The sequence below is a fragment of the Strix uralensis genome, chromosome 4, assembly GCF_047716275.1.
Source record: "Strix uralensis isolate ZFMK-TIS-50842 chromosome 4, bStrUra1, whole genome shotgun sequence".
NCBI classification, from domain to species: Eukaryota; Metazoa; Chordata; class Aves; order Strigiformes; family Strigidae; genus Strix; species Strix uralensis.
Window position 1 is genome coordinate 55,628,352 of NC_133975.1, and position 27,892 is coordinate 55,656,243.

The 27,892-nt window shown below is 40.0% G+C and overlaps 1 protein-coding gene across 2 annotated transcripts; it reads right to left on the reverse strand.

The window, feature by feature from the left end:
* Positions 1-307: 307 nt before the first annotated feature.
* On the reverse strand, positions 308-25,928 carry EIF4E (eukaryotic translation initiation factor 4E). Of its 2 annotated transcripts, XM_074866793.1 has the most exons (7): positions 25,857-25,928; positions 16,308-16,414; positions 14,043-14,138; positions 12,339-12,402; positions 10,321-10,434; positions 7,587-7,726; positions 308-5,596 (listed from the first exon to the last, which is right to left on the reverse strand). In XM_074866793.1, exons 1-7 carry the CDS (start codon positions 25,872-25,874, stop codon positions 5,482-5,484), a joined length of 654 nt encoding a protein of 217 aa, XP_074722894.1. In that variant the 5' UTR covers positions 25,875-25,928; the 3' UTR covers positions 308-5,481. The 2 variants fall into 2 exon arrangements, with proteins under 2 accessions (XP_074722894.1, XP_074722895.1); XM_074866794.1 differs by lacking the exon at positions 14,043-14,138.
* Positions 25,929-27,892: the final 1,964 nt, after the last annotated feature.

The window sequence follows — 27,892 nt, forward strand, 5'->3', positions numbered from 1 at the left end:
CAGGAGGCTCCTATTAGGAGATCACCTGCAATTTTTTGCTAGCTGGTACCACTATACAAACATATTTAGACTACTCTTTCCTACTGGGGAAACTGTGATAAACAAGGGAAGGGCAGTCAGCAGTAATTTTGCAACCATGTTACATTTTGTTTAGAACTAGGCCGATCTGTGGGTGAGCTGCGGAAGCCCTGGCTAAACACACAAACTGCAAACTGAAGAGTGAACGCACATTTCCAAGCAGTACCTTACTCATTGATCTTTGACTTGCATTTCTCTACATACCACACAGAGTCAAGAGGCTGAGACATTCAGTTCCTCAGAAACTTTATTTTCATTCAAGCTACAGAAATAAAAGTAGTACCTTCCAATTTCCCATTATACTTTCTGCGTATTTGTATGGCTCAGGGTGAGATGCACGAGGATAACTACCCTGTACATACAGAGGAAGATAAGGCTCAAAAACTAGCTTTACTTCAAAGAATGCCAAACCTTACCTATGAGGTTGGCTCCATTTCCTCAATAACATTAATAGGCACAACATAAGAAAAAAAGATTAATCTAAACTACCTATTGTAAGCAAAATCCAATAATTCATTACAGAAAGTCATCCAAAGAAACCTTTTAGAAATAACAAAACAGTTGTTTTCTACTTTGAAAAAAATAGAAAAAATAGATGAGTCATTTTTGCTTTATATATGATATATTCACACACATACTTTCAAGTATCATTTTCACTGTTATCATACTTACATGGCTAGAGATAAAAAAGTGAAAATCCCATAAGCAGATTATGCCAAAGAAGTCACACACAGTCTTTATCTGGGTTTAGCAACACCTGGAATTCTCCATGGTATCAGTGACCAAAAAAAGCAGTGACTAGATTCAGTGTAATTTTTCCCTTCATTAAACATGTTTTAGTAAGGCTTGAAAAGTATCAGGATTTAGAAAACTGGAGATGGGAAAAGTACAGCCATAAACCCCACAAAATCACAGCTAAGATTGTCACATGGTCAGTACTAGCAGGGAATAAAAAAAAAATCTGAGTTATGTTTGGTTAGCAGGCAAACTGATACCAACCCACTGACTTCAGCTAGGATGTTTTTACATTTAAGGCATCACACAAAATAACAAGTTAATGCTAAGAAGCATAACAACCATCATGTGCTCAGCCACAATTCACATTTAGCTCTGCACATCAGAACCTGCTTTATTTCAAAATAGGAAGGCTAGTATGGCATCCCATAGTCTTTTGGGAAAGTGCCAGGCAGCCACCAGCCAAAAGCAGAAGTGACCATGGTTTTTAAGTACTGGGGAAGGAATTTAAGTGCTTATGAAAGGCTTTGCTGCAGTGCCAGAGCTGGATGCCTGAAAACAAATTCTGGTGGAATACAAATCTTTAAGAGCTGTAAGGCAGAAAGTCTGTTCCAGCAGCTAGTGACAAGTGTCCTGCAAAGAGATCAAAATGCTAAGTCTTCAAGATTTAACAGCTTCTGGAGTTTTGAAATGATGACAGAGAGGTCCAGCAGGTGCATTTGATAGCCAGGAATGGGACTGATTCCACACTGCTTGCTAATATGCTCTGCAATCCTGCTCTCCCAGTCTAGTTTGGATAGACAGGTATGAAATGTCTCGAAGTGAAATCAGTATAAACAATTTCCTTACTGGTGATGTCATTTCCATTTGTCTGTTTCTTGTCCAATATGAAAAGGCACGAATTCTGCATAAAAAAATTTATTGTAGGACCTAACTACAACCTACTCAAAAAAAGTTTGCAGAAACTATTGACTGTCCTTAAGAAGGCAAAGTCATCTAAAAGTTAAATGCTAGGCAGTCTGAAAGCTCTATGGGTTTTACTATTAAGCTCAACTATTTGGTTTAGTACTTCAGTGCAGGGTGTTCTTAAAATCTAGCTTTAAAACCATCAGGCTCAGACTCAAAAGTAAAGCTTCTTGAAAACAAGGGAGGTCACATATATCAAAGGAAAGATCCATGTCACTACTAGGCTGAAATGCAATGGTTTTTTGCTTTTCTAAGGGTCCCATGGAGTCCAGAATATTTTTATCAAGCATTTTTGTAGGAAAAGATTCCATTAGGTAGGATGGAAGTTTTGAGCTCAGTCCAAGCTTTGCTAAAAGCTACTATTCCAAGCTCCCAGAATTCAGGTAACATTAGCAATTAAGTTTCCTGAGCTAGAGACAGCCTGAAACACAAGACAGTGACAGTGCAGCAGGACAAACAGAAAGCAACAGTGAAAAGCATTGCATAGCCTGAGACTTACAATACACCCAGAAGCTGTTAATTCATAAATATTCCTCATCTGTTACCCCTTCTTCCCAGGCAAAATATTTTGGCACGTTCTTACCTCTTCGAACACAGCAAGTTTCTGCTTTCTTTCCCTGCTCTGCTGGTTTCATACCATATAAAACCACTTCTGAACAGATGCTTCAGATATTTACTCTTTAGTCCTCTCAGGCTTACTAAAACCACACATTGACAATGGCTACCCATTTAGCTGGAAGTTTAATGACATTGAATATTTTGTACCAAAACTAGATACTTAAATTCAAAATTTACTCCTTTTTCCTCTTAAGAGCCTGTGGCTGTTTTATTAATACGCAGAATGGAGAGCTCTCAGCTTTCTCCCACAGTATAAGAATACAAACTACGCCATTATCATCAGAAGAACATTAGTGTGCAGCACAAAGTGACTTGCAAGCTGGAGAAAACTAGGTTCATGGTCACTTGCTGCTTCTAGCAAGGAATTAAAGGCATAGGTTATATATTTGATAAAGCAAGTATGTCATTTTTCACTCAAGTCTTCTAGAAACATAGCAATTGTTATCTGAGCAGTGAAGAGCCTCAAACCAATCTACTTGAAGCTTTCTTATTACAGTGCAAGTCAGTTGGCTGCTTAAATAGGCTCAGGTTCAAAAACCTGAAACCATACCAAAAAAACCATCAGTCGCTTCTAAATGAACAAAATGCTGCTACGCTGAACAATATTCCAGTCAGTCCTGTAGTGAAATTAAACAAAACCAATACTACATACTTCTCACAGCACTCAGTTTAATCTCAATGCTCTTTACAAGAGGGCAGCACTACCTATGTTTCTGAATTATACTCATTTTAGTGAGCCTTGCCCCAGTGCTCCCAAATTACAAACACACATAGACAATCTAATGTTGCCACTCAGGAATCTGATTCATCTTCACCTTCCATGCATGCAAGCATTACTGGTTTATTCAGAAATATCAAAGCCTTTATAAACACTACCGAGCTTGTGGCTGACGATACAGAAAAATAGTTTAGAGAAATTTAGTTCAAAAAGCTTACTTTAAATCGCAAAGATGATTAGCTGAAGCAATAAGCTGGAAAACAGGCAGGGACTGCCATATTCTACTATGAATGGTCCTATTAAACAAACCCGGCTTGCTTTGTATGCCTGCAGAATCAGGGCAAGCAACCAGTTTCACCAGAATCCACAGAAACCAGCACACAAACAGCCTAATAGCTCTCTCAACATCCAGCAGCTATCCTGATTAATGACCAATACTGAAGGCATAGATAGTATCATTAGATATAGATGCCTGCTGTAAGTGTTTCTATTAAACAGACATAATGATCCAGAAGTCAATGTAATACCTTTTTGATATAGTCTGATACGCTATTTACGACATACATTTCTTATAAAATGTGCAAAGAAAGTGTTCAAGTCTATCTTAGCACATAGAAACACCCCAGTGCCTTAATCAGGCAGATTTAAAAGCCTGATTCAACTGAAGCTTTACTGCCACAGTGACTAAACTTGCTTTAAGGAGTTACCACAAATATCAAAACCCCAATAAGCATCTGCCTTGTTTAACTGAAGAAAGGCTACATAGCCCTGGCAAGATCTTAAAGTACATCACACACTAAAAAAATCAGAAATTAGCAATAAAGCATTGATTTTGCTGCATGCTCTGCTTTTAAAGAGTGGAAAGAAAAAACCTCTCACATTGTGCTCAAAACAAGTTAACTCAATGGCCTTCCAAGTTTTCCCCCAATCCTAAAGTCAAGCAAGCTTACAGCTCCCACAGCAACTTCAAAGCCAATGAGAGTTTCATTTCATTGTAAGACATACACAATAGCAAACTATCTAGATCCTCATATACTTTTATTTTGTAGCCACATCTCTAGCGCGCTTTACTTGTACTTCATACAGGAATTATATACTTAAGAGTTAAGCGCTTTTAGTGTAGTTCCTACCTGAAACTAGCTGGCTTTCTATGTACTCTTGAAATTTCTGGTTGGCACAAACCCAAGTCAAAAGAGAAACAAAGCAAACCATGATCAGACCAACCACTAAGAAAAACCAGTAGCCACATCAATATAATTTCACTTTGATTTAGGGTGCTATCTAATAGATTTATTTAAAGTTTCAACAGACTATAGCTCCAGACTTTATCTTTCTTGGAAGACACTACAATAGAAGCCACAGTAGAGACTGCCTTGTCACAAGAGGTACAAATACTTGCTGTATAGATGGAGAAATAAAAGGACAAATCTAGTTGTCTAAAAGACAATTCACTGTACACATTTTATTTACAGTTTTGTACACTGTCTTAATATGAATGGGACCGCTTTTCTACTTGAGCCATTTTAACCAAAGCAAAATAACCTAAGTAATACAAAGTGTTAAAATACAGCATAAGATACAAAAACAGACATACTATTTCTAGTAAGGAATGTAAATTATGGTGTTACATTAAAAAAATCCACAATTATGTTTAGGAAATCACACAAACAGATCACTGATTTGACTGAAATGCATAAATTTGTAGCAAAGCTCTGATGTTACAAAAAACCAAAAAATTACCAAAGAATGCACAAAATTAATGTTTATTCCACCTTTGTCATATTCCCAAATTCTTCACCAAATGTTACATGAGCAAAAACAACTGAAATCAAAATACCACTAATGTTATCAAATAGGGAAAACAAATAAATTAATCTAGCAGCCATCAGCATAGGTTACAGCAAAGACGATGCTGTATAAAAAAATTGCTAGAAAACTGTATGCACCATACTCTTTTCCAAACCAGCAAAATGTTACTGCATACAATGCAAATGTAAAACAAAGTAATTTCCTGCAGGTACAGAAATGCAACTTCTTTTCTGAATACTGTGGATAAACAATTTTTTTTTGTAATAGTAATGTTTCTACCAAGCTATTACAGAGTGGGCCAGGAAAACATTTATGGATTCAGGGGGTGAAGTGTACTAAAATTCTGATTGGTAATGTTACTTCAACCAAAATAGAAAAAATTGAACACAGAAGTACAAGACAAAGGCGAATGAGACTTCTCACAAATCTTAGCAACACTTAGATGGAAATCAAATTTAAATGTAGTCCACTCTGCTTTTGAAGAGGCTTTGGTTCAGCTCCCAAATCTCGATTGCTTGACGCAGTCTCCTATGAAAGAATACTCAGAAGGTGTCGTCTTAAACAACAAACCTATTTTTAGTGGTGGAGCCGCTCTTAGTAGCTGTGTCTGCATGGGACTGGTAACCAATCACTATCTTTGGAGGAAGTCCTAATCTTTCCTTGTATACTCTCCTGGAGAAAAGAAATAAAACAACAGTTTAAGCAAAGGAAGGAATTAGTAACAGGGCACCTGCTTTTAAGATCTGCTGACACCTTCATGAAAAATGGTTGCCTATTTAGAAACAATTTCTCAGGTATGAATAAAGAACTTCAAACAGGATTTTTCTAGTTTATTGCACCTAAAATCAGTTTATACTCCTGTATGAACAATGACAAGCGCTTTCCAAAAAATAATTAACAGGCCTACATAAACACAGAACACAGAATGCAGAACACTGCATTCACCTGAGTATCATGAATATCAACAAGCTGTATTCTCATGTATAGAAACAAAACCACCATGAAGAAGTCATGGTCCATGACTGCAGAACTACTAAGATGATAAAGTCACCTGAACCAAATAAACCAGCAATTCCTTGGAACACTCAGTTTTTCTCACCACACATCTCAGTTGCACAAATCTGCTGTCTTTAACTACTGATAGAAAGCAGACACCCATCCCCCCTATTCATTATGGTACTGGTCATGGGCAGCTACCCAACAGGACCTTTAAGAGAAGTCAGCTTGGATCTTTTGCCTTAAGAGGAAGAAGCTGCAGTACCTGCCTTACACAGACACACTGTGTTCCTTAGCACAGAGTGAGATGCAAGCCACTAATGGCACTAGGCTGCAAGCCCTAACTAAACCACAGAACAAGCCTGTTCAACTGTTAACAAAACTACATTTTTTTTAAACTTACCCTAGTCATATGGAGCAGTTTACAGGACTAGAGCTTACCTCTATTTTAATTGTTAAATAAAAGCTTGATGTATTGTCTTTGGAGTTATGGCAACATGACAGCAGGTAGTCAACATAACTTACCTTAGTCACTGTGTCAGTTTGCAAAACCTTGAATTTTTTTACAGTTCTAATGGAGTCATCTTAGCTCCTTAGTTAAGGGTCAATACCATTCTAAAAATGCTCTTTGATGCCTACCAGGTTTGATGTCAGCTTACTCTCTACTAGCAGAAGATGTGTATCACAGTTCTGTTTATTGCTAAACACTTACCTTTCAAGTCTAAACATGATTGTATAATACAATTGTTAGTATAAGGCAGACCCCACCAGATTCTTAAAGGCCCAAATGAGGAACGTGTCAAGAGAGTCACCCAGTAAATGAAAATGTTAGCAAGCTACTATGCCTGACAGTTAAAAGTTTGGCCTAAGGCAGATGTGCTAAAATGGGAAGATAACCTATGCAAGTCAATGAAAATATTTAAGTGGCCTACAGTGACTGAATTTAACAGCAAGTTTGAAGCATCAATACTACAGCATAAGAAGAAATCCACTAACTTTAGCAATTCTTGCCAAATAGCAGAGCACAACATGCATTTTCCATAGTACAGACTCATGATAATCTGGGATGACTACTGTTGCTTACTGGAATGAAGATTACATGCTATTACACATGTCAAATAATCCATGAAGTTCAGCATTATTTGATTTGTATTTAAACAGACAAAACAGTAGGAAAACATTTGTAGTTTCACAGCATATCACTGTCCAGCTTTTTCAAATATAAGGACATCCTTGGGAGTTTAAAATTTAGAGCACCTTTCCTCTTAGTTGTGAGCATTACTTTCCTGAGAAAAATCTTATCAATGCTCTACTGTTACCGGCTACACACCTTTGCAAACTGGTGTGCTGCAACAGAATCTACACTATCTACGGGTATTGATTACAATGCCCCATTGTAAAATGAAAAACTTCTGCCAAGATTTGTGTTCAATTCTTTATTATTTCTAAACTACAGCAAAGGTAGTGCAGCAGTACAAAGAAGTTACTAACATAAGTCCATACAAAAATCTATAAAATAAGGCCAATAATTTGGCACCGAGTTACTTAAACTTGGGATACAGCTCTGCACAGCCTACCTTTGCCTGAAGTACATTCTCTATCAAATTCACTGGCTTTACATGCATTGTTACATTTCATACATTCAAGACACAATCACATTACTTACCCTATATGCGTAACAGCATCCCTGTTTTCACATTCAGTTGTCCATATTGCTATTTTATCACCCTTAGTTCTAACATTAACAACAGCACCACATACATCATCACTGTAGTCATCAAAGGACTCCCCAATAAGGCACAGCAGCTACAAAACAAAGATTAACCATTAAAAGTGGCAGTTCAAAGTCAGAATCCTGCTTCATAGGCAAACACTCAATGTACACAAAGGACTGCAGAATACTACATTTTACTGTTTGTAGCCACTTGCCATACAGCAATCATTTTCTGTTTATTACAGTATCTTCTTGAAGCTCCAAATGTTACAAGTGAACATAATCTCAGTTGTAGTAGGGTATTGTCCTCCTATTTTGGGTTTGCCATCTCTCCTCCTGTCCCAGCACAGGCAAGTTCTGAAACAGCTGATCACTCATATAGTATTGACTCCCATCCCCATCCTCCCAATCCAAGACGAGGTAAGAATTAAAGGAATTTAGTCTTCTTTCTAAAGTATGTTTAACACAGGCAGACAAACCTGAAATGGTAGGTCTTGACATTCATTATCTAGGAAGAACCTGTAAAGAACTAATTAGGCAGCATGTCAGCTATGTCAGGTCCAACTCTGATTCTGAAGTATATCAATTCAGAGGCAAATCAGACTGCAACTTAGATGAAGAGTGCTATGTAATGAAGCACTGCCTCCTATCAACACATTCAGGAAGCTCAAGAGTTCCCACAGACTCTGAAGTGGGAATCGGTCATCCTGAACAGTGTGTAATGCAAGTGCAACAACACAAGTATACAAGTAACTCAAGACTCTTCCCCCACAGATTTCTAATGGTGAAGCTGGGAATTGACAGAGGTGGCATACTCCAGTTCAGGAACATCAGACTGGTTAGGTCACATCCCTGAACAACATACTAACTGAAACTACTTGAAATCTTCAGCTTGCAACTTGTAAAATAACTGTCAGATATTCAAAATTGAGAATTTCTTGTGGTTAAGACAGACTCATCTAGTCCATGCTGAATTAGAAATCCTTCTGCACACTGAAGTATTAATCTCTAAATGGACACTTGTTTACTTCACTTGCACAGTATGTTAAATACACTGCCATTATATTAATTTTCCAGAATCACTTATAACATTTGGAAATTCAACACACTTGCAACTTTTTGAACAAAGCAGGTCTTTGAGTACCCACGAGAGCTGCAAGGGCTGACTTCATCAAGGAAATACAAAAAGGACAAAGTGTTCTACTGAATAAATCAGGTATAACTAGGCAAACCTTAAATGTTACACCCAAATGCAGGCTGCACACATTCACCGAGTAATGAAAGCCATAAATTTTTAAGCTTAAACCACACACAAACATTCAAAATACGGATCAACACTTTAGCACATATACAAGCAAAGATAACTACCATGCTCAATGAACACTAATTGAGTACACTCTTCATGAATGCTGCACAACAGAGGAAAAAGTCTTCTCAAAGTTTACAGTTAAGAATGGTAAAGTTCATTACATTACAATAAAAAATTTGTTGCAAAGTGGAGTGATAAAGGAGGCTCTGATTTTTATTGGAGAAAGTTGGTTACAAATAATTACTGGAATTGACAGGGTTGTTTTAGAGCACATATCCCAGTCACTCAGGTATTTGGGCTCTGTGCCATTGCTTGCTGCTGAACAAAAAGCAGAGCTCTCCAGCCTTATGTCTACATAGACTTGCTACATGTTTTCAATCCATATCTAATGGCTATTAAGAATCAGAGGGACTCATACAGGCATTTAGGTAGAGAGGCCAAATGCACAGAGCAAGACATTCAGTTACTTACATGCAGTCATACTGCCTGGTAGTAGTATAATGCTCACAAATCCCTTCTTCAGATCACTACTACAGTGACTAGAAAGATCTTAATAGCTCAGGTGTTTTGGACACCTTTGCTTTGATCCTGAAGGCCATTTCTCCCTTTCAAAGGTGTGAAATACTTCTTGCCTCTCACACAAGCGGAGAAAAGAGGTCAGGTATCTGTAAGACTGCTTTGCGTTCTACTGTCTGCAATCCATGCCCCTAAAACCCAGATCACACTAAACTGTTCTAGGCTATCCTGAGTCAGTTCCTAGACAGTACAGCTGTATCCTTTTCTACAACACATTTACTGCTACCCACATAATCTCTAGAAGTATATTTACCATTCAAAAAAATCTATTCCAAGGAGATAACAGCAATGGAAAAAAGTATTTTTATAGTGTACATACAGGAAGATTGTGCTATTACTTGCCCATCCCAGTGTTAAGATAAGCACAGAAGGAACAAAAATAAATCTGAAACTCCCTTGTTTCAGCAAGACTAAAATCTGAAAACTATTCACTTTGAGTATTTTACAAATAACTTGTTACATTTAAGCAGTTAAATTTGGGAGTGACACTCAAGACAAAGTATTATTTTCCCACTAGCTCGACAGCAATTCCGTATATTCCACAGGAAAAGGTTAATCTGTCCTGCAGAATTATCTCTATTGCTGCCCATTACAAGAAAGTATTCAACAGACTACAACTACACTAAGCATCACTATTGAAAAATCATGTATCAAATACTGCCTGTCAATAAAAATTTACACTGTGCTGCCAGGAAGTTAGAAGTCTAGTGTGGTGCACAAAGGACAAACTAGTTAAAACATTAAATATTAAATATAAATGCCAGATTCTTCAGTTGCAACTTGTAAGGCCATAGTGCTTACTGTCTCTAGCCAGAAGCGATCAAGGTCACTTCGTCTCTGCTGTTTGTTTAGTGTAATTAGCCATCGTCCTCCTCGCTTGTTTTTTTCATCTTCCCACATGGGTTCAATCCCATCCTGCAAAGAACAGCCATAAGTTAAATCAGACTTGATCTGTATTTTTCCTAAAGAATAACCAAAAGGCCAGTGATAACTGAAACAGCAACTCAAGAAAAAAGTGTATAGTTCAAGATACATACCAGTCCAGAAATACTGTCTCATACCAATACCAAAGTCCCAAAACAGCTTAACAAGTGCACGTTCTCTAATGAATTTTTATTTCTACAGAAGAATCACAGCTCGGGCAAAAAGTCCTGGCTATACAACATTACATAAAAAAATGTGGGAACAGGCAAAGTCAACTATCCACTTTGCCCCATATGAAACCAGATAAAATTAGCAGGTACATTTTGGAGCCCTTATTTTCAGTCTTGGACTCAGTGCAACACTGACCAAGTGCTTCACTTATGCATAAGGATTACTTCACTGAAACAGACACCCTTGGCAGTCTATCTCAGTGACTTCCTGCACACACAAGGTGAGAATAAGAGGATTTTGTCAGGGCCACAAAAATCAACACACCATTTAGAAGCAAGCTGCATTCTGATTCATGCTTTATCAATGGCTCTGCACTGAATTAAATGACTCTGGATGCACTAATCCAGCAAAGCTGCTAGCTGCCACTCCCATATCCACCAGCCACACTGCACCTCAGAAAAGTCAGTCATTAAAAAGGCAGGCAACTGCCTAGACAGAGAAATTCATTTAAGAACTGTCTATTAAGAGAGCTGCACTACAGAACTCTGCCTGCAAACTAAGTGTTCAACATGCAGGATGGAGTGGTGCCAGCTCACTTTAAATTTAAACGCCTTCACTGGCAGCTGCAGAGCTCAAACTACTTCATCACCTTTAAGAGGCACTCTTAGTAGGTCACGATTGAAGGACAACAGCAAGAAACTGCTCAGAAGCCTGCAACAGTTGCCAATGCTGCACCCATCCCATGCATTTAAATAACTGATTGCTGATTGATAATAAGCAAACCCAGAATAGACACACATACTTAAAACACAAATTTAGGATTCATGTAAAAAATGCAAGCATGATCCATAGATATCCTAGCCTCTGAAGGGCCTACAGCTTCTTAAAATTTACTAGTAAGGTTTCTCAGTCACCTAAATTATTGCCACCTTCCCAAACCCAAGCAGCACCACCTCTTCACTACCTACAACTGCTGGGGTTTACAAACTATGCACACAGACTACTGAAGAGTCCCAGTCAGTAGTTATGTTTTATAAGCAAAGGAGGAACAAGGCACCAGTACTTAGGGCATTATTTAGGTATCTGAATCCAGAAAGGAAGCTGTATATTAGAAGCACTTTGGGAGAGGTTAGGATTTAATTTACAGCTCCAGTTCAGATCTCCACTCCAGCCCAGGATTTCATGTACACTTTCTCATCAGCATTTCCTATTCACCAGTCTGAAGACTTCCTCAGCACACTTTAAGTGTCAGCATTGGGTACAATTTTCTATGAATAATACAGCACTTAACTGGTGGTATAAAAATTAATTATAGAATCATCTGGCTAGTAGTGCTCAAAGAATACTGGAGAACATTGCAGCCTCCCACAGAACTTGGACATTTTAACTCATTTCATGTCACACTAAATGACAAGAGCTGGAAAATCTTCCATATCAAAATCATTGAGACTTAAGTATTTGCACAAAGCTCAAACATAGAATGAAGACAAACACAGCAACAGATTAAAATGTACTGTCTGTGAAGTGTGTTAAAGTACTTGCATTTTCAGAACTAGTGACAGCCTGATTTTCAGAGGACATGTGTCCTAAAAAAATTAACACCTTTAGGATGTTCCCAGCCATGTTCCTAAATATCTGAAGTGAAATATTTGGACAGTGTCTTGCTTAGTCAGGAAACCATCCACCAACATCCATAACTGAAGAAAAAAGGTTAGCAAGCATACCTTAAAGAGCGAGTAGTCACAACCAGGCATTAAATTACTAGAGAGCTGGATATGGTTGTATAAACTATTGGAGGGAAAAAAGCAGGATTAAAAACTAAGCATTATTTTAACGTACAAAATTCTTAAATAATTTAAGACATATGACTGAATAAAATACAAAAATTAAAAAGCATTATGTTATTTCAGAAGCAACCCTATTTCCTAAGTATTTTTCAGCAGCCTAAAAGCATTAGCTTTAAAATGTTCTGGGCAATTCAGAGGAAAAAAAAAAATCAAAGGAGTACATACTGTCTCCTCTAGCAAGCAGATGCTTTTTTTTCCTGCACTGTTAAGGTCAGACTTCAGAAACAGGCCTGCACATATCACAGTAACCTGTAGTTCAAGACCAACTAACATTCAGGCATGGTCCAGCACCAAAAAGGAAATTAACTACTGTAATGTTCTAAAAATTAGAAATCAGGCACAGGAATTTCCAAAGCCAGTTATAGATTTATCAGCTTCCCTACTTTAAGTTTACCTTAATCTTAGTATTTTCTCCCCAGAACACACCTATTTCCCACTCCACACACAATGGAGGCATAACTTCTCAATTGCTTGTGACTGATTTTGTACCTTGACTGCAGACATCCAGATTACGCACTTCTTTTAATTACTCAGACCATCTTGGTTATAAGAGGTCAAAAACTTACCCTTAACTAACTTTAGTAGTGAGCTTCAAACACTTTAGCCTCCCATTACATACCCCAAGACTGCAAACTACTGTTCACCCAACAATTAGTCACCCCCACAGTAGAAATGAGAAAGCTGGTTACAAGCACAGAATCCTATTTGCCTCCCTCCAACAACTGCACTGATAAAGACTTGTTCAACATTTTAATATCTTTATTTCTTCCCTGTTGGAATGGGTCACTGATGGGTCTCATTATTCCACTTAGACACACCATCACTCCCTTACTGATCACAGCCAAAAGAAGGTATGCAACCTGAAGAACCCTACCACTCAATGTAGCACACAACACTAAGATAAAAAAGCATAATGCATTTTCTTCACCCTCAATCTTATGTCACTTGTTATTTCCTCCATATTTCATCACTATGGCAGACAAAATCTTCCAAGTAAGCCACCTGAATTTGACTGAAGTGTTTGGAAAGCACAGGCCTACCTTCAAAGGCTTTGTTCTTGCTGTTTGAGCCTAACTGCTTTCACAGACCTTCAATTTAGAATGAAGGCAGTTTCTTCTGTAACCTCTAATGAACTTCTTTCAAGGATGTGCTCCGGATTCAGCCACACTTACACATCTGAAGTGAGCCAGCTGTCTGAGAATTTAATCAACTAGCAAAATTTGGGACTGAGGGAGTGACGATCAGTTGGCTCCAAAAACTTACAAATTCATGTTACTGTGAGATCAGTACTGCAAAATACAATTTTCTACACATGTCACGTACACACGAATATAAGTAGTGTTGCAGTATTAACAGCAAGACAGTGGAGAAGTTCTTCATACTTTAAATGCACAATCACATTTTCTTCAAAGGTTACATTCTACTACATCCTGAAGAATGGGGTAGGCCTCACCTTCAATTTTGCAAACATCTCAAATTACACCTAAAAAGTTGCATTTAATGCAGTACTTTGGTTTGACTTTGGCATAAGTTTTGCCAACATATGCCAGGATTATGACAGATTGAAAAACCTTTACTTACGCCCAAAAATCTTCAACAGTATCAAACTTTGAAATAAGACGAAGATTTGCTTGCCAAGTTTTGCTCTTGTCATTTTTAAAAAACCAGAGTGCCCATCTAAAGGAAAACAAAGTAAAATAATAGCATCTAGAAATTATATGAAAAATATAATTCATTATTGGTATTGTAATATCCAAATGAATTGCAAACCTTGAGAGATTATTAGCATGGAAGTAAGTTTTCATCAATAAGATACAAAAGAAACTCAGTTCTCAAATTCAGCTCTTTGCAGATCAACAATATTTGTGTTCCCATTACAAAAATCATGGCAGACTTGATTAATCCGTTTAGGTAAATATTTCAAATAGTTTTGAATCATTTTTAAGACTCTAAACCCCTAAGCCTCAGATGTTTCTCCCTGCTACCACTGCTAAACTGCAATCCCCTACCACAAATAACTGAGTATGTTCTAAAACAACACCAACTATTTAAACTAAGAGCACAGCTCCCTTTCCAGTAATTTCCTTGTAAAGGTTATAAAAGCTAATTATATCACTCCAAAGCTATACATGACATGGAAGTTTCCCAAGCACTCACATCCCAGGAGAGCATAAATTTTAAAAGGGAAGCTGCTTTAGGCTTACTAATGGTAACAATCTTTAAAAAGCCAACAACTGCTGTAACTTTTTAAATCTGTATACATGAAGACATGACTAAATGAAAAAATTTCCATCCAATTTTATTCATCATTCTCTGCTGAGTACAAATCTCAACACATATAAATTGAACCTTTACACACAGATGTTTTTTAGATAAAAGCATAATTTAAAATGCTGAAATAGGATACCTGATGAGGCATTTAACAAAAACAGGCTTATTTTTCATTTTGATAGTTGCAGTAGTGTTGAAATCACTCAGGTTAGCACTAGAGTAGATATATCTTCTCACAGCTGAGTACTTTAAATCACCAGGTGTCAATCTATTGTTTTGAGACCTTTCCTGACATTTCAAACCTTGTTTTAAAAGTTTACTATTTTCCAGTAATAGCCCCACTACCACTTGTAAAGGAGGGTCAGCACCAGTTTCATCAAAGTGTTTAGAGGAAAAAGAGGAAGGATAGAATTTGAAAGACAAGGGAAAATGGGATGCACACAGCATAGCGCTACAGTGCAGAGTGGTTTTCCACACTTACTCAAAACCTAGAAAAAGAGTAAGGTGCCATTTGGTAAAAAGTTCACTTCGGAGCAGCACCCACCTACCAACACTAAGTACTGAGCACTCCACATCAGCTCTTCAGCTTACTTGGAGAAAATTACTTCCTAGCATCTCCTTTTGAAGTATATGTATTCTGCTGGAGTCACTTTTGTGCACATTTAAAGGAACTCAACCTGTAAGCTTATAGTATCTTTATTGCAGAAAGGTGGTTCAAGTCAAGGTTTTCAAGTGCAAAGCTTCTTGGTAAAGTCGTCACTGTCTCTATAGCTCAGTAAAAAGCAAAGTAGTAGCTTTTAAAGCTTTTAAGACGTACCTGGTTTTGCACACTGAACACAGAATTTAGTAAGAGGGTTTTAGTTTTTCAGTAACTTTTCTTAACTACAATTTTTAACTATTGCTCTTGTTTTTTGTTAAACAAGAAAATTTAAGTGCCCTACAGTTGTTTTTTCCTCTTAGTGACACACTGGTACAAATCTGCACTTTACAGGGTTTCTTCTGCTGTGCTTCCTACATATAAGGAAAACAGTATTACTGTTGACACCAGCCACTCATATGATCCAAGTCTAGTAAGCTCTATGGCTGATTAACAGCTTTTACTGCTTTCAGTTCCAAATAGAAGAAAAAAACATGGTAATATCCAGAGAAGTGAGACTGATAAGGGAGAATGAGAAGTCTTTACCTTAACTGCCCAAGTACAAGGCAGAATGGAAGTTTTCCAGTTCTGCTTGGCAGCAACTTCATCCCAGTATCAGTCTCTTAAAACACATCAGACAAAAGCAACAAAAGGTCTGCTTGCCTCCAACTAAAAACAAAACCATGCTCTTTCCAATTACTTGGCTGCATCATGAAAATTTGCAAAGATTTTCAGCTTCTGTAACAACACTATGTGAAAAGGCTCTAAATTACAACAGGGTCAGATTATATTTCCTCTGCAACCTCACTGCAAATATCTTCAAAAAAATTGAGAACTCTCAAAATGCTGCTACAAAACATAAGGAAAACAAGAGACCTGTAAAGCCACAGGCATTCTTCTATCCGGTAAAATTACACTCATGCTTCTGTACTATTTACCTGTTTTGTAGTGGATGCTTAATATACTGTTCAGGGCTGGCAACCTCCTGGCTAGGTGCTGGCTCAGTTTTCTCCTCTTCTGAAGGCTGAGGGTTGGGAGTGGTTTCCTGTTTGAAGAAAGGACTTATTAATACGTTCCTTCTCAATTTTTACTGAAGTAATTTAGCTCTTTGAAGTAACTTTAAGAAGGCTGAAGTTAATTCATCTTGGATTAGGGACCCAAATCACATCATGGAAGCACAATCTGCATCCCTTTATTCTTCAACATCTGAACAGGTCCTATAATAAATACTAACTGCAGGAATTTATATTCTGCTGTTCAGTGATTTGCTTCCTGTCATGTTTCCAAAATAATTTATTTAACATACTTGTCTTATCTTGAAACAGTTCTGAGAGTTATTTCAGAAATCACAACATTTTTCTAGAATATGCACATCTAAAAATTAATTTCCAGAATAATAACTTCAGAAAGATTTTTTTTTTAATCGGTTCCTGACAAAGCATCATTGGAAGCAGATGTACAAGGCCTATTTATTTCGAAAAATCTGTTATTACAAGTAGGACACGACTACAGTTCTCAGGTCTGAAATCAGCTGTTACAATCAGCTAGAAACCAAACTGGTAAGTAGTTGTCTGTTTGCAACATCACTACTAATAAAGCTTCAGGCACCAAACAGCAGAATTTAAACGCATTAGTTCTAAAATCTCAAACTGAAATAAATGTAATTATACATGTTTACCACAGATCAGACTGATTCCAAGTATCATTTTTTTTTTTTCAAATCTCTAGAGACAGTGCTAGATATGTCAAATACACTTTAACACAAAGAAGCAAAAGAATGTATTTCCTTTGCATGCAAACCCCCTTCAAGCTTGTCATTCAGTTCAAGAAGCCACCGGGTCAGGTTTGAAATTGTAATGCCATTCCTTCAAACCAGGGAACAAAGCTTTATTGTGAAGCCAAGTGTCCCCGCCAGTTACCACCATCTCTCCCTAATCTGCAATCCGTGCTAGAATATGAGAGACAAGGAGTGACAACTATAGCTCATTCCCTACAGCTAACACAAAAATGCCTTTGCAGCTGACCCTGTGAAAGAAAAAGCACTTCAGTAATACAAAAAAATGCTAACTACAGCAGACCCAAAGACTCTAGACATTCCTAAATGCAGCAGTACAAAAGCAGTACTTAAAAGTTAATTTAAAGCTTGTGGTCTTAAGAGAACAAAGCAGTGTAGGGGTGGATTAAGTAACAGTAAATCATGTAATTAATTAATGGAACAGTTTACTCCAGACTTACACATTACTCAGTTTATCATTACCAAAGCTGCTGAAAAGTGGAATGTATTTGAAGTGATAACAAACACTGTTTAACCTTCACAGTCCCAGCTGGCAAACTCTTCTGATAACACCTAAAGATCTGTCTTAATAGGGTTTTTCTTTTCATTATCAATAGATTTGGCATTATTAAGCTTATGTTTTACTTCAGAGAAGTTACACCTTTATGCCTGAAAATAATGAAGCATGCTTCAGTTTAACAGCTCACCTAGAAAAAAAAAAATCTCAGTTCAAAAGCTAACTTACATCACGTTTAAGGATGCTTTCATATGCTCCAACATTCACAGTGAAAAGACCGAAATGGGAAGGTCTAACAGGGGCAGTGACAACTAGACTAGTGCTTTAATTTACACAGTACAAGGTGCAGGTAGTACAGTTTCCTGCCTCTTAATAAAACAAAATGCTTTCTGAAGATTCCCTAACGGGAAACATCACCAAACCTACAGAAGCAGTGTTGAACAATCTGTCAAATCTCCTCCAGTGTAATACTATAAAAAGCTAAACAGATCTTCAAAGAACTAAGTGCTTCAAATTCTATCTAGAATAAAATTTCTAGTGTTAACCCCATTTATTTTTAAATTGGTGGTATCAAATATACATCTTTCCCTTTAATCACATAGAAGAACCCCACAAAAAAAAAAAGATGGTCAAGTGCACAAAGGCTGTAAAATACACCAAAGCAGCATTTCAATATTTCCTCCTCCGTGTTATTGTTTGTATTATACTACAAAAAGTCAAGTACAGACAACTGCAATTTAAGTGTTGCCCCTTCAGGGGCTTCTAACTAGAAGAGTCAGAAATACTACATGTGCAAATACAATGAGCTTCCAAGAAAAATCTTGTTGATATTTTGGAAGTAAACTCAGCACTAGGTTTTGTGATAAATCTTGCTTTCATTCACAACGCTCTGAATTTGAGACATCTAATATATACAGTTGACTTAGAAATACTATTTACACTGAAGATTTTTACAAATATTTACTCTTGACAAATGCAGAGTAACTTCCAAAAATAATTTCCGGTAAGAATCTCATTCATGTTTGCTCAGCAAATAGCTTTCAATATACAAAGAGCTAATCAGAGTCTCCCTGGTCAGTATTCCAGAAGTATAACTACATAAACTAGAAGAATCTATACAAAACTATTGAGCACATGCAGGGCTATGCCATTTCATAACTAATACAAGACAACATCAAAGCATTAAGGTAGCACCTCCAAACAATTTAGAAAAAATGCAATGAGCCTCAATACCTGCCCAGTATACCGATGGTCACCCTTCATATAACTATGCAAAAGTCCATTTCTGGACAAATAGAAGACATCTGACTCAGCACAAACATTTTAGTTAAGTCACCACAATAACAAGTCCCTTTTGAAAGCTACCTAGCATTAATGAAACTCAGGCTAACCATTATTTCAAGCTCCTGTCCAAAGCAGTACATGACAACGCACCTCCAAGGCCCAGTTAACTATGATCCTGACCCAGGATTATGCCACTCCCCTCAAACTAACCCAGTCAGAAGAGATTTTTTTTTCAGCACCAGGCTGCCCATCAAGGATAGGTACAGCTGTACACACCAAATTAAACCTGGAAAAAGGTGCAAAGTTGCAAGTAGAGCTTATTACTGCAAAACAGTTTTCTGGCTGTCTCAGAAGCCTAATGCAGCTTGTTTTCACTACCTTTTATTTCCCACTGCCATTAGGGAAAACAGAAAAAGGACCATTTTAATTTTTGGCTGGTTAATCATATCATCTCCCATTTCCTCTCATCTTACCTTTATCTCACTGTTCTGACTGCCAAGCTAAAGTATTTGTATACCAAAGCACTTTTCATTATTAGTCAAATATAAAGTAAGGTCACTAATTGGCATTCAAAGTCCATGCCTTGTATCCAACCTCTTCCCAGCTACTGAAATTCCACCCCAAACCACAAGCATGCAGGTTTTAAAAGATTCTATAAATACAACATGAATTAAAGTTATATTATACACATTTTACCAATTGACACCTTCACATCTTGCAATTGCTACACTATTAACTTACTGAAGTCAGACTGTCTCCCCCAGCAGTTTCTAGAATAAATTTAAAATCCTTCACAATACATAACTATTGCTCACAACTAATGCATTCTTTAATCTAAAATTGTCTTTGCATCTACTATTAAACTAGGCTACCATTGGGTTTGCTCCTTTTAAAATAAATGTAATAAAATAGGGTAGTATTACCAGATAAACTGGAAAGCTTTATATGGCCAATCCTAATCCTCATACACAAGACAGCACATAATTAAAAGTGACATTTATTCACTACCCACATGGTTTTTGATGGAGGAATCAGCTTGCAAAAGTCCATGAAACACTTCCCTACTCAGCATTTAATGACTGTGCATACCTGCACGTTACTTGGATTCTGACACTTGCAGATTTAATTGGTGTTATTTATTCTTTCTCCACAGCACATTATGACCAACATATCAAAGGAAGGTGTGTATGTCACCAGGACAGGAAACAAACACCACTTACAGTAAAAACTGCTTCATCAGGTTTGTCTATTGAAGAGAACAACTAGCTTGACTAGGTTTCACCAAGTGTTTTCAGGTGCTGCCCAGACCACATTCACATCATCTCATTGTCTACAGAAGTTGTTTAGGAAATCCAGTTGAGTGCAACACATGTCTCAAAAGGATGTAACCTAGTACTACTATGCATTCTTGGTGAAAGTTAAGAGAATTAATTAGAGGAAGAGGCTTCCAAAGTTTCCATGCATTAAGCCAAAATAAGTTACATTTCACCTTGTTTACGGTTTCCAACAGAATAAGAAACCCACACATCCCAGTTATCAGATGTCTAGGGAAAAAGCATGTCAGTGACCTGGTGGTCCCTATGCTTCTTGCAAATAACTGCTACTACACTACAGGTAGAATAACAATTCACAAGGCAAAAAATCAAGAGCTATTTATTTCAAAGCATTCTGGACAAAAAAAGGATTTAAACCCATCCACAAGCAAGTATCACATGCTGTAGGAAAACAAACCATGTGATGCTCCGATACACAACTGAAGAATGAATACATAGAAGCAAACATCATACATAGTATGTGTAATACCAACTGGAAGAGAGGTACCAATAGCCACCTGTTACCAATTAAACAGTGTTAAATATCTTTCCAGACACCAGGACAGAGAAGTCTTCTAGGCATGACATAACAAGGCCTAATAAAGAGCAACTATCCTAACTACATACATTATTACTTAGAACACCACAGATTTTTAGAAAGGCAGTCACTATTCAAACACAAACATGGGACATGATTTTACCTGAGTGACATCCCACCAAATTAGAACTGAAGTGCAACACATGCACAGGAGAACAGGAACAAAAGACTGAAGTAGAAGAGATACACACTTCATGCAGGGTCAGAGGGGCACACTGGTTTTTTCTAGGAAATATGATCTCAAGTTTTAAAAGATGCAAAGAATACTTACAGTCCTTTTGACTTCTGAAAAATGGGTTACACACACTTGAAAGTACCCATCAGATTTTCAACATTCAACTCACAACCTTATGACTAGATTAGCAATCAAGTTACAACATATATCAAAATATTCAGTATCTTTTTTCCCTAGCTGCTTAAGAGGGCTGCCCTTGTGCTACATCTCACCCCAACCTGTACTCTGCTGCTGCCTTTGCTACTGGAACATGAAATCTACCCATGGGATAAGATGACTTTCCACATCTAACATTGTTAGTTCTAAGGCATTCAAAGAAAATAAAAACTTCCCAAAACTACTGAGAACAGTTCAGACAACTCAAGGGACAAAACACCTCTAATCTCCCTGCACACTTCTACACAATAGACACAAAAGCACTTCAAATTACTGCAAGTATACTGAGCCACTTGTACAATCAAGCATAGAATTTTACATCAGCTGAAAAATTAAGGTACATTCAATCTTCAGAAAAGAATTTAAAACAAAATTGTCTAATGTATGGATGCTCAAGAGGTCAATCTTCAACCAAAAAGATCAAGTACTGGACATAGTACTGGTATTCCCCATTATTGTAAAGCATGTAATGTACACAAGCTGCTTTGATAAACCACAATGAACATGAGAAACTGATCACTATTTAAAAAACTACTCATTTAAACAACTGCTCTGCACGTTTAGAAAAAAAGACTTAAACAGTTAAAATTTTTCTGCCTTACACCCACCATGTAAGAATCAAGGACAAGTGCCATTTCATGCAGCTAACAACACTGGTATTACACAGCACACTTAAATCTGTAGATCACACTCAGTACCTCCATAATGTGAATGTTTTAAAGAGGAACAGGTTTTCAGACTTTAAGAAATGAGTGCTTTAAGTTCCTAGGTTAAAAATAGTCTCTAAACTTATGTTCAACCTTGACTTTAGAATATTTCAAAAGTGAAAAACAGAGTTGTTTGAGGAAAAAGTCACATTAATTCACTTTTAAAGTATCTTTCACAATGCAGGCTCTCCACCAACATCCCTCAATTCTCCCTCTATTTCCTCAAAATTCACACTGATCTTTAAAAAGCTGCCAAAAGGGTCACATTTTCTCATAGAAATTTCCCATGTACCTCCACACCTGTGGGCCATATCAGTAAATGAAACACAATTCAGTCTCATATGCTATTTTTATGCATTACTTTGAAATAAGCTTGACATTTTATACACTGTGCAAAATGTAATTTTTTAAAAATTGCTTTCTGAAAAATGTTTATCTCAAAATTTCCAAGTTGTCCAACATCATCCTCCTCTTAGAAGCAGCTTTGTATTCAGTCAGAAATGTAATTTACAATTTGAAAGTTTGATGGACATTCTCAAATTATTAAACAGCATGCAAAATAGATTTATCTTGTATCATTTCAGAAAAATGCAGTGAGCAAGCAACTGTGTTCACAATACTACAGCTGAATTTCAACCATATCAAGTCACTGACTATATTACAGCAAAAATACCTAGTAATAGAAGTCTGAAGCACTTAATTTACATACTGTCAATAACACAAAAGAAATACCTTTCAGCCCACACTGAATTTAAGCAGCTATTTTGAGCTTTCCAGAATTTCAAGGCCCTACACTACATTTGTAACCCCTTGAGGTAATACTGCTTCATTTAAAGAAAGTTTTGAGTTCTACCTATTGATGATTAGCAGTTTAAACAAGCATTTTTCAAATTCTATGTAACTGAAGTTTCACCAATGGATCTTAAAATGCAGAGTTAAATTCACAAGAAGTGCATTTGCACAAGTGTAACAATAACTGTCATGAAGCAAAATTAAAATAAAATAACCACGACACCCATTTCCAATTTGAACAAGGATGGATCAGATTCACACGTGTAAGTTACTTCCACACAATTCACACGCACCTAGAACTTACAGGTTTTGTGTGGCTACATTTTAAAGTCACCTTTGGTAAACTACTATTTACTAAAGCATTACTATTGGTTTTGTTGATGACTTTGTGGACTTTTGCACAGTGTTATCTGATCACATCTAATTCTCAAAGGCTACAATGTGAGCACACTCTAATAGGGCACATCTCTGCATATTCTCAAATTAATCTAGGATAGTCTTAAAAGACAAAAAAATCTGGATAGCTAAAGAAAAACAGCATTTTAACTTGTCAGTATTGCAGAGGCTTAAGTTTCCCCTGCAGTGGAGAAGTAGACCACTGTGCAACAGGTCTATATTTACTTAGAATAATCTTGCTTAACAACTTCCATGGGACTCAAGTTTCAATATTCCTAAAGTTTCAAACATTTTTTCCAGCCTCTCAACAAGACTTAAAATGCACATTACATTTAAGAGCATGGACATACTAAAAACATCACTAATTTTAGTAGGAGCCTATGTTAAAAAAAGACACATTCAGTCCTGTTTTGTATTACCTGAGACACATTTTCACACTAGGGAAGCATCACAGATGACATCTCTACAAACTCAGGTCCAGATTTTGAAGCTCAGCAACAGAATGGCTTCCCTATGATCAAGAGGAAATCCAATCCCTAACCACACATACAATTAAATTGTTCAATTGAAAAGCATGTAGTATTTCTGCAACATTAAGCATCTATGACCACAGTCACTACACAAGTCTAAGACTAGATAGAAAACAGATCCACCTAAGAGGACAATAAACAAAAGTTTAATTCTTTAAATTAATGCAAGCATAGCTGATATTTTGTTTCCTGAAGTCAAACATACTTCAACTATGGCAGAACATTCAACAGCAGCATTAAACTGTTGCGAGCATTGCCCTATCCACTTTGACTGGCTCAGCACAACCATTTCTCACTGCATGGTGAACTGGATCTGGGAATCCAATCTTGCTGGGGAATGGTGTGGCAAAATCAATTGTTTATTTTTGGCTAAATTAGTCCCCAGATCCAGCTTAACATGCAACCTCATGCTTATGCAACAACAATGCAGAGAACGGGGCAGGGACAGGCTTATGTCAGCACCACAGCCAGGAGAGCCACAAACCCATGCCTCTAGAATCATTTATATTTCTAATGGCCATCAGTATTACAAATTATTTATCACAACCCCTGCTAAGCTCCACAGTCACCACAACACACTGAGCTGACAAGAAGCTCTCCAGATATGTGGGCTACAGCTCAGAAAGATCAGCTTTTGTGTAGGAAAGCAAGTGTTTTAAGACTGTGGCTGGAGAACATGGGAAGGGTGCTGCTGGTGGCCCAGCTCACCGTCTTAACTACTGACATTCTTCCTGTTCAGAACTGCTAGTCAAGCAATTTATGAATGCTGACCAATTTCAACCTCTTCCTTGTAAGTAAAGGTGATTTTTCTTTTTGTTCATGGAAGAAAAATCTTAAGAGAAGGATCAATGTACCTTACACAAACGGGTAAAATTAATCTTTATTTAAAAACAGGGAAGTGATTTTCAAATTTAAACACTTTCTATCTAAATGTTACAAATGCCTTCCCAAAGTATGCACTGGCTATTTATTCACAGTTGGTAAGCAGCAGCAAGAAACTACCCTTCCTCAAGTTTCTCATTTTCTTGAAACCCTAACACACAATCTTCTGCTATCCACTTCTCATGATGGGATTAGAGTAACAACCGTGCTCGGAACACTTCCAGCTGCTTCAGTTCTTTATGGAAGTGCAGGCTAGGACAACGTTTATAAACTAGACCATAATATCATAATTTAACACCTAGAAAAAGAAAAAAGTACTTAATTATCACGAAAACTATAAAAAGCTTGAATAAAAATGTTTTGATCCAGAAAGATGACCTAAGCATAAAAAGCCAATTTCGTTTGCAATACGTCTTGAGTCTTACCAGTCACACTGTTTTCTTGTTTCAGCTGCCAGACTGCCGAGCAGCGCATCTGTCAACGTACCGATGCGCACCCCGGGCCAGCAGCCCCGCGCCTCCTGATCGCCAGCCCCCCCCCCCAGCCCCGCAAGCTCCGTATCCGTTCTGAAGCCAGACCTTCCCCGCTCCCCGACTGCCAGGAGGGCGCTCGCCGGCCGGCGAGGAAGAGCCGCCCCCGGGTGACCGGCAAGTCTCACCCACCGGCCTCTTCGGGCGGAAAACAACATGGCCACCCCCACCGCGCCACATGCGCCGAGGAGCCGCCCGCCAGGCGGCCGGGCCGGCTCGCCGCCGCCCAGGGCTGCCGCTCCTCCTCGCCGCGCCTTCCGGCCCCGGCGTTCCTCACCCCCCGCCGCAGCGCCGCGGGGGCGGCGGGGCCGGGCCGAGCGGCGGGAGCCGCGGGCGGGGCGCGGCACAATGGGCGCCGCGGCGGCAGCCGGCGCCGCCGGCCCGCAGGCCTCGGTAGCTCCCGCCCGCCCGCCGGGCCCTGCCCCTGCCCCCGCCCCTCTCCCGCCCGCCCGGGGCCGCCGCCGGCCGGGCCCGGCGCCCCCCGCGCCCGTGTGGCGGGCGGCGGTGCCGGCATGGCCCTCGGGCCCCCGCCTCCCCCTCCCCCCGCGCAGGCCGGTGCCTCCCGCTCCCCCTCCCCCCGCTCCGTCCCCCTGCGTGCGTGCGCTCCTCGCCGCCCGCGCCCCGGCGCCCATCCGCCGCCCGCCCGCCCAGCGCCCGCCCGGCCCCTCGCCCGCCGCGGCCGGAGGAGCCACGGCTGGAGAAGGAGGCGGCGGCGGCAGGAGGGTGAGGAAGGAGAGGGAAAGGCGGGCGGGAGAAGGGAATGAAACACTCACCGGTTCCACCGTCGCCATCTTAGATCGCTCTGATCGCAGAAGCGCTGCGGGGAGGGGAAGGGGCGGATAAAAAACCCAGGTTCAAACCCGGTTGGCCGCCCGGCGGTCACGTGATCCCGGCGGCCGTTTGGGAAGGGGGAGGGGAGGCGCCGGCCGCTGGGCCCCGGGCGGCTCGCGGCGCCTGCCGGGAGCCGTAGTCGCTGAGCGCGGGGCACGCCAGGAGCCCCGCCCCCTCCCGGCGAGGCGCCGTCACGTGGGGAGATGAGGCGGGGGTGCCCCCTGGCGGGGCTGCGGGGAGCGCGGGCGGCAGCGGGGCGGCACCACCCCCACCCCCCCCGGGGACATCTGTCGGCACACGGCGGGTACCCGGCGCCCTGCGCACCGGTGTACGGCCCGTTATTCCCCCGAACACGGGGCCCGGGGCCCGTTCGGTTTGCCCGCGCAGGAGGGGGTGGCTCGAGAGACGGTGGTTTCGGCTGCCTGTTGCTCCCCAGGGAAAAGCTACCGGCGTCCGAGCACCGAGTTAAACGCATGGCGGCTGACACTCGCTGCAGGCGGGTCCGGTGTTTGAGACCGTGTGCTTTATTTGTTTCATTCAACTTGACCTTTTGCTGTTTCCACATTGACTGGACTGCGACACGGCCGGTGACCGAGCCTCACCGGGCAAAGAAAGGCAGCAAACTGAGAAAAACCGGCTGCTTCTCAAACCTGACGGCCAGCAGGCAGCTGCGGTTTGGCGTCGGGAACACCAGCGCGTCCAAAGTGTGAGGCTGCCGGTGCCCGGCTGCGGTCAGGCTCCGTGTCAGGCAGGTACGGGACAGCAGTGATCGAAGCCCAGAAGTGGGCTGTCTTTCCTGCACGGGGACATAGCACTTTGTAGGACAGGAGAGAAGTGAAAGGCACTTCCCATCTCTTCCCCTCACTCTCCCAACTCTGCAGGAAGGCATCTGTCAGCAGACGTAGACCCCAGCCCATCTAAGACCTTTTTCTTGTGAAAGGATGCAAACATGGCAACCCTGCTACCCTCAGCCCCCATGTCCAACTCCTCAGGGCTGTCAGTAGAGCTCGTTTGAGGCGTGTGGGAGAAGGGAAGGGAGAGGTGCTCTCTGGCCAAGGAAGGATTAGACAGGTTTGATGATGAAGGGTGCTGAAGCTTTCAATGTTGTGAGCAAATTGCCAAGCCCTGGACAGCTGGTCCAATTGTCTATATCAGGAACTTGGTGAGAGTGTGCTGCAGATCCCTCCTGGCTCATGGGCCCCCATTTCCTTCTTGTACCACAGGGAGCAGAAGAAGTTAATAGTCAGCCAGATCTCTTCCCAGCACGGAAATGCAGCGCAGCCAGGGAGCGCGGGCTGGGCAGGCACAGGCATACAGCGCTACCATCTGAGTGCTTCGGTTGTTGGCAAACAGGCACAGAAATTCACAACTGTTAGACACGTCTCTCTGGCACAAAACAGATTCTCCCCAATAACTCAGAGTGTCAAGAACTTAGCTCTAAGGACATGCCTGTACAAGGGCAGCATGGGCACTGCATCTCTCAGGGACAGGTCCAGGTGCTGTCAGTTCCCACCCTCCTGAGCACATGGGACACTACTCCTAAGGCCATCTGGCAGTTTAAGGCACTGCGAGGCTCACCCGGGCAAAATGTCCTCTAGCCAAATGTCTACCACTTGCTGGGCCACAGAACATTTTGGGTTTTATCTGCTGTCATGCCTGCACGTGAACTGCCATGCAGATGTGTCTTCTTCCCTTGGTCAGGATGTGTCTCAAAGTAGAGGCAGGCTTACATTCAGCATTTGTGTGTTGGTAACAACTCTAAAGCTAGTTCACTAAAAAGCTATGTTTCCGGGAGAGCAATCATGTCTGTTCCTATTTGCTTAGAAGATAGTATCTCAAAATACAGAATCCTGAAAGGTGCAGCCCTCTCAAAGAGAGGAGACGACAAAGATTGATGGGCTGTTAATTTAAAACCAAGAGGCCTTAACACTCGGCACTGCTAATGTTTTGCTCCACTGTTTTACTGTCTCAGTTTCTT

What these genes read in the sequence shown, in the direction of transcription:
- EIF4E (XM_074866793.1), bottom strand. An exon ending in GTGACTACTCGCTCTTTAAG is followed by an intron (nt 10,435 to 12,338) that starts GTATGCTTGCTA and finishes TGTTCTTTGCAG; the next exon opens with GATGGGATTGAACCCATGTG. An exon ending in GATGCTGTTACGCATATAGG is followed by an intron (nt 5,597 to 7,586) that starts GTAAGTAATGTG and finishes TCTTTTCTCCAG; the next exon opens with GAGAGTATACAAGGAAAGAT.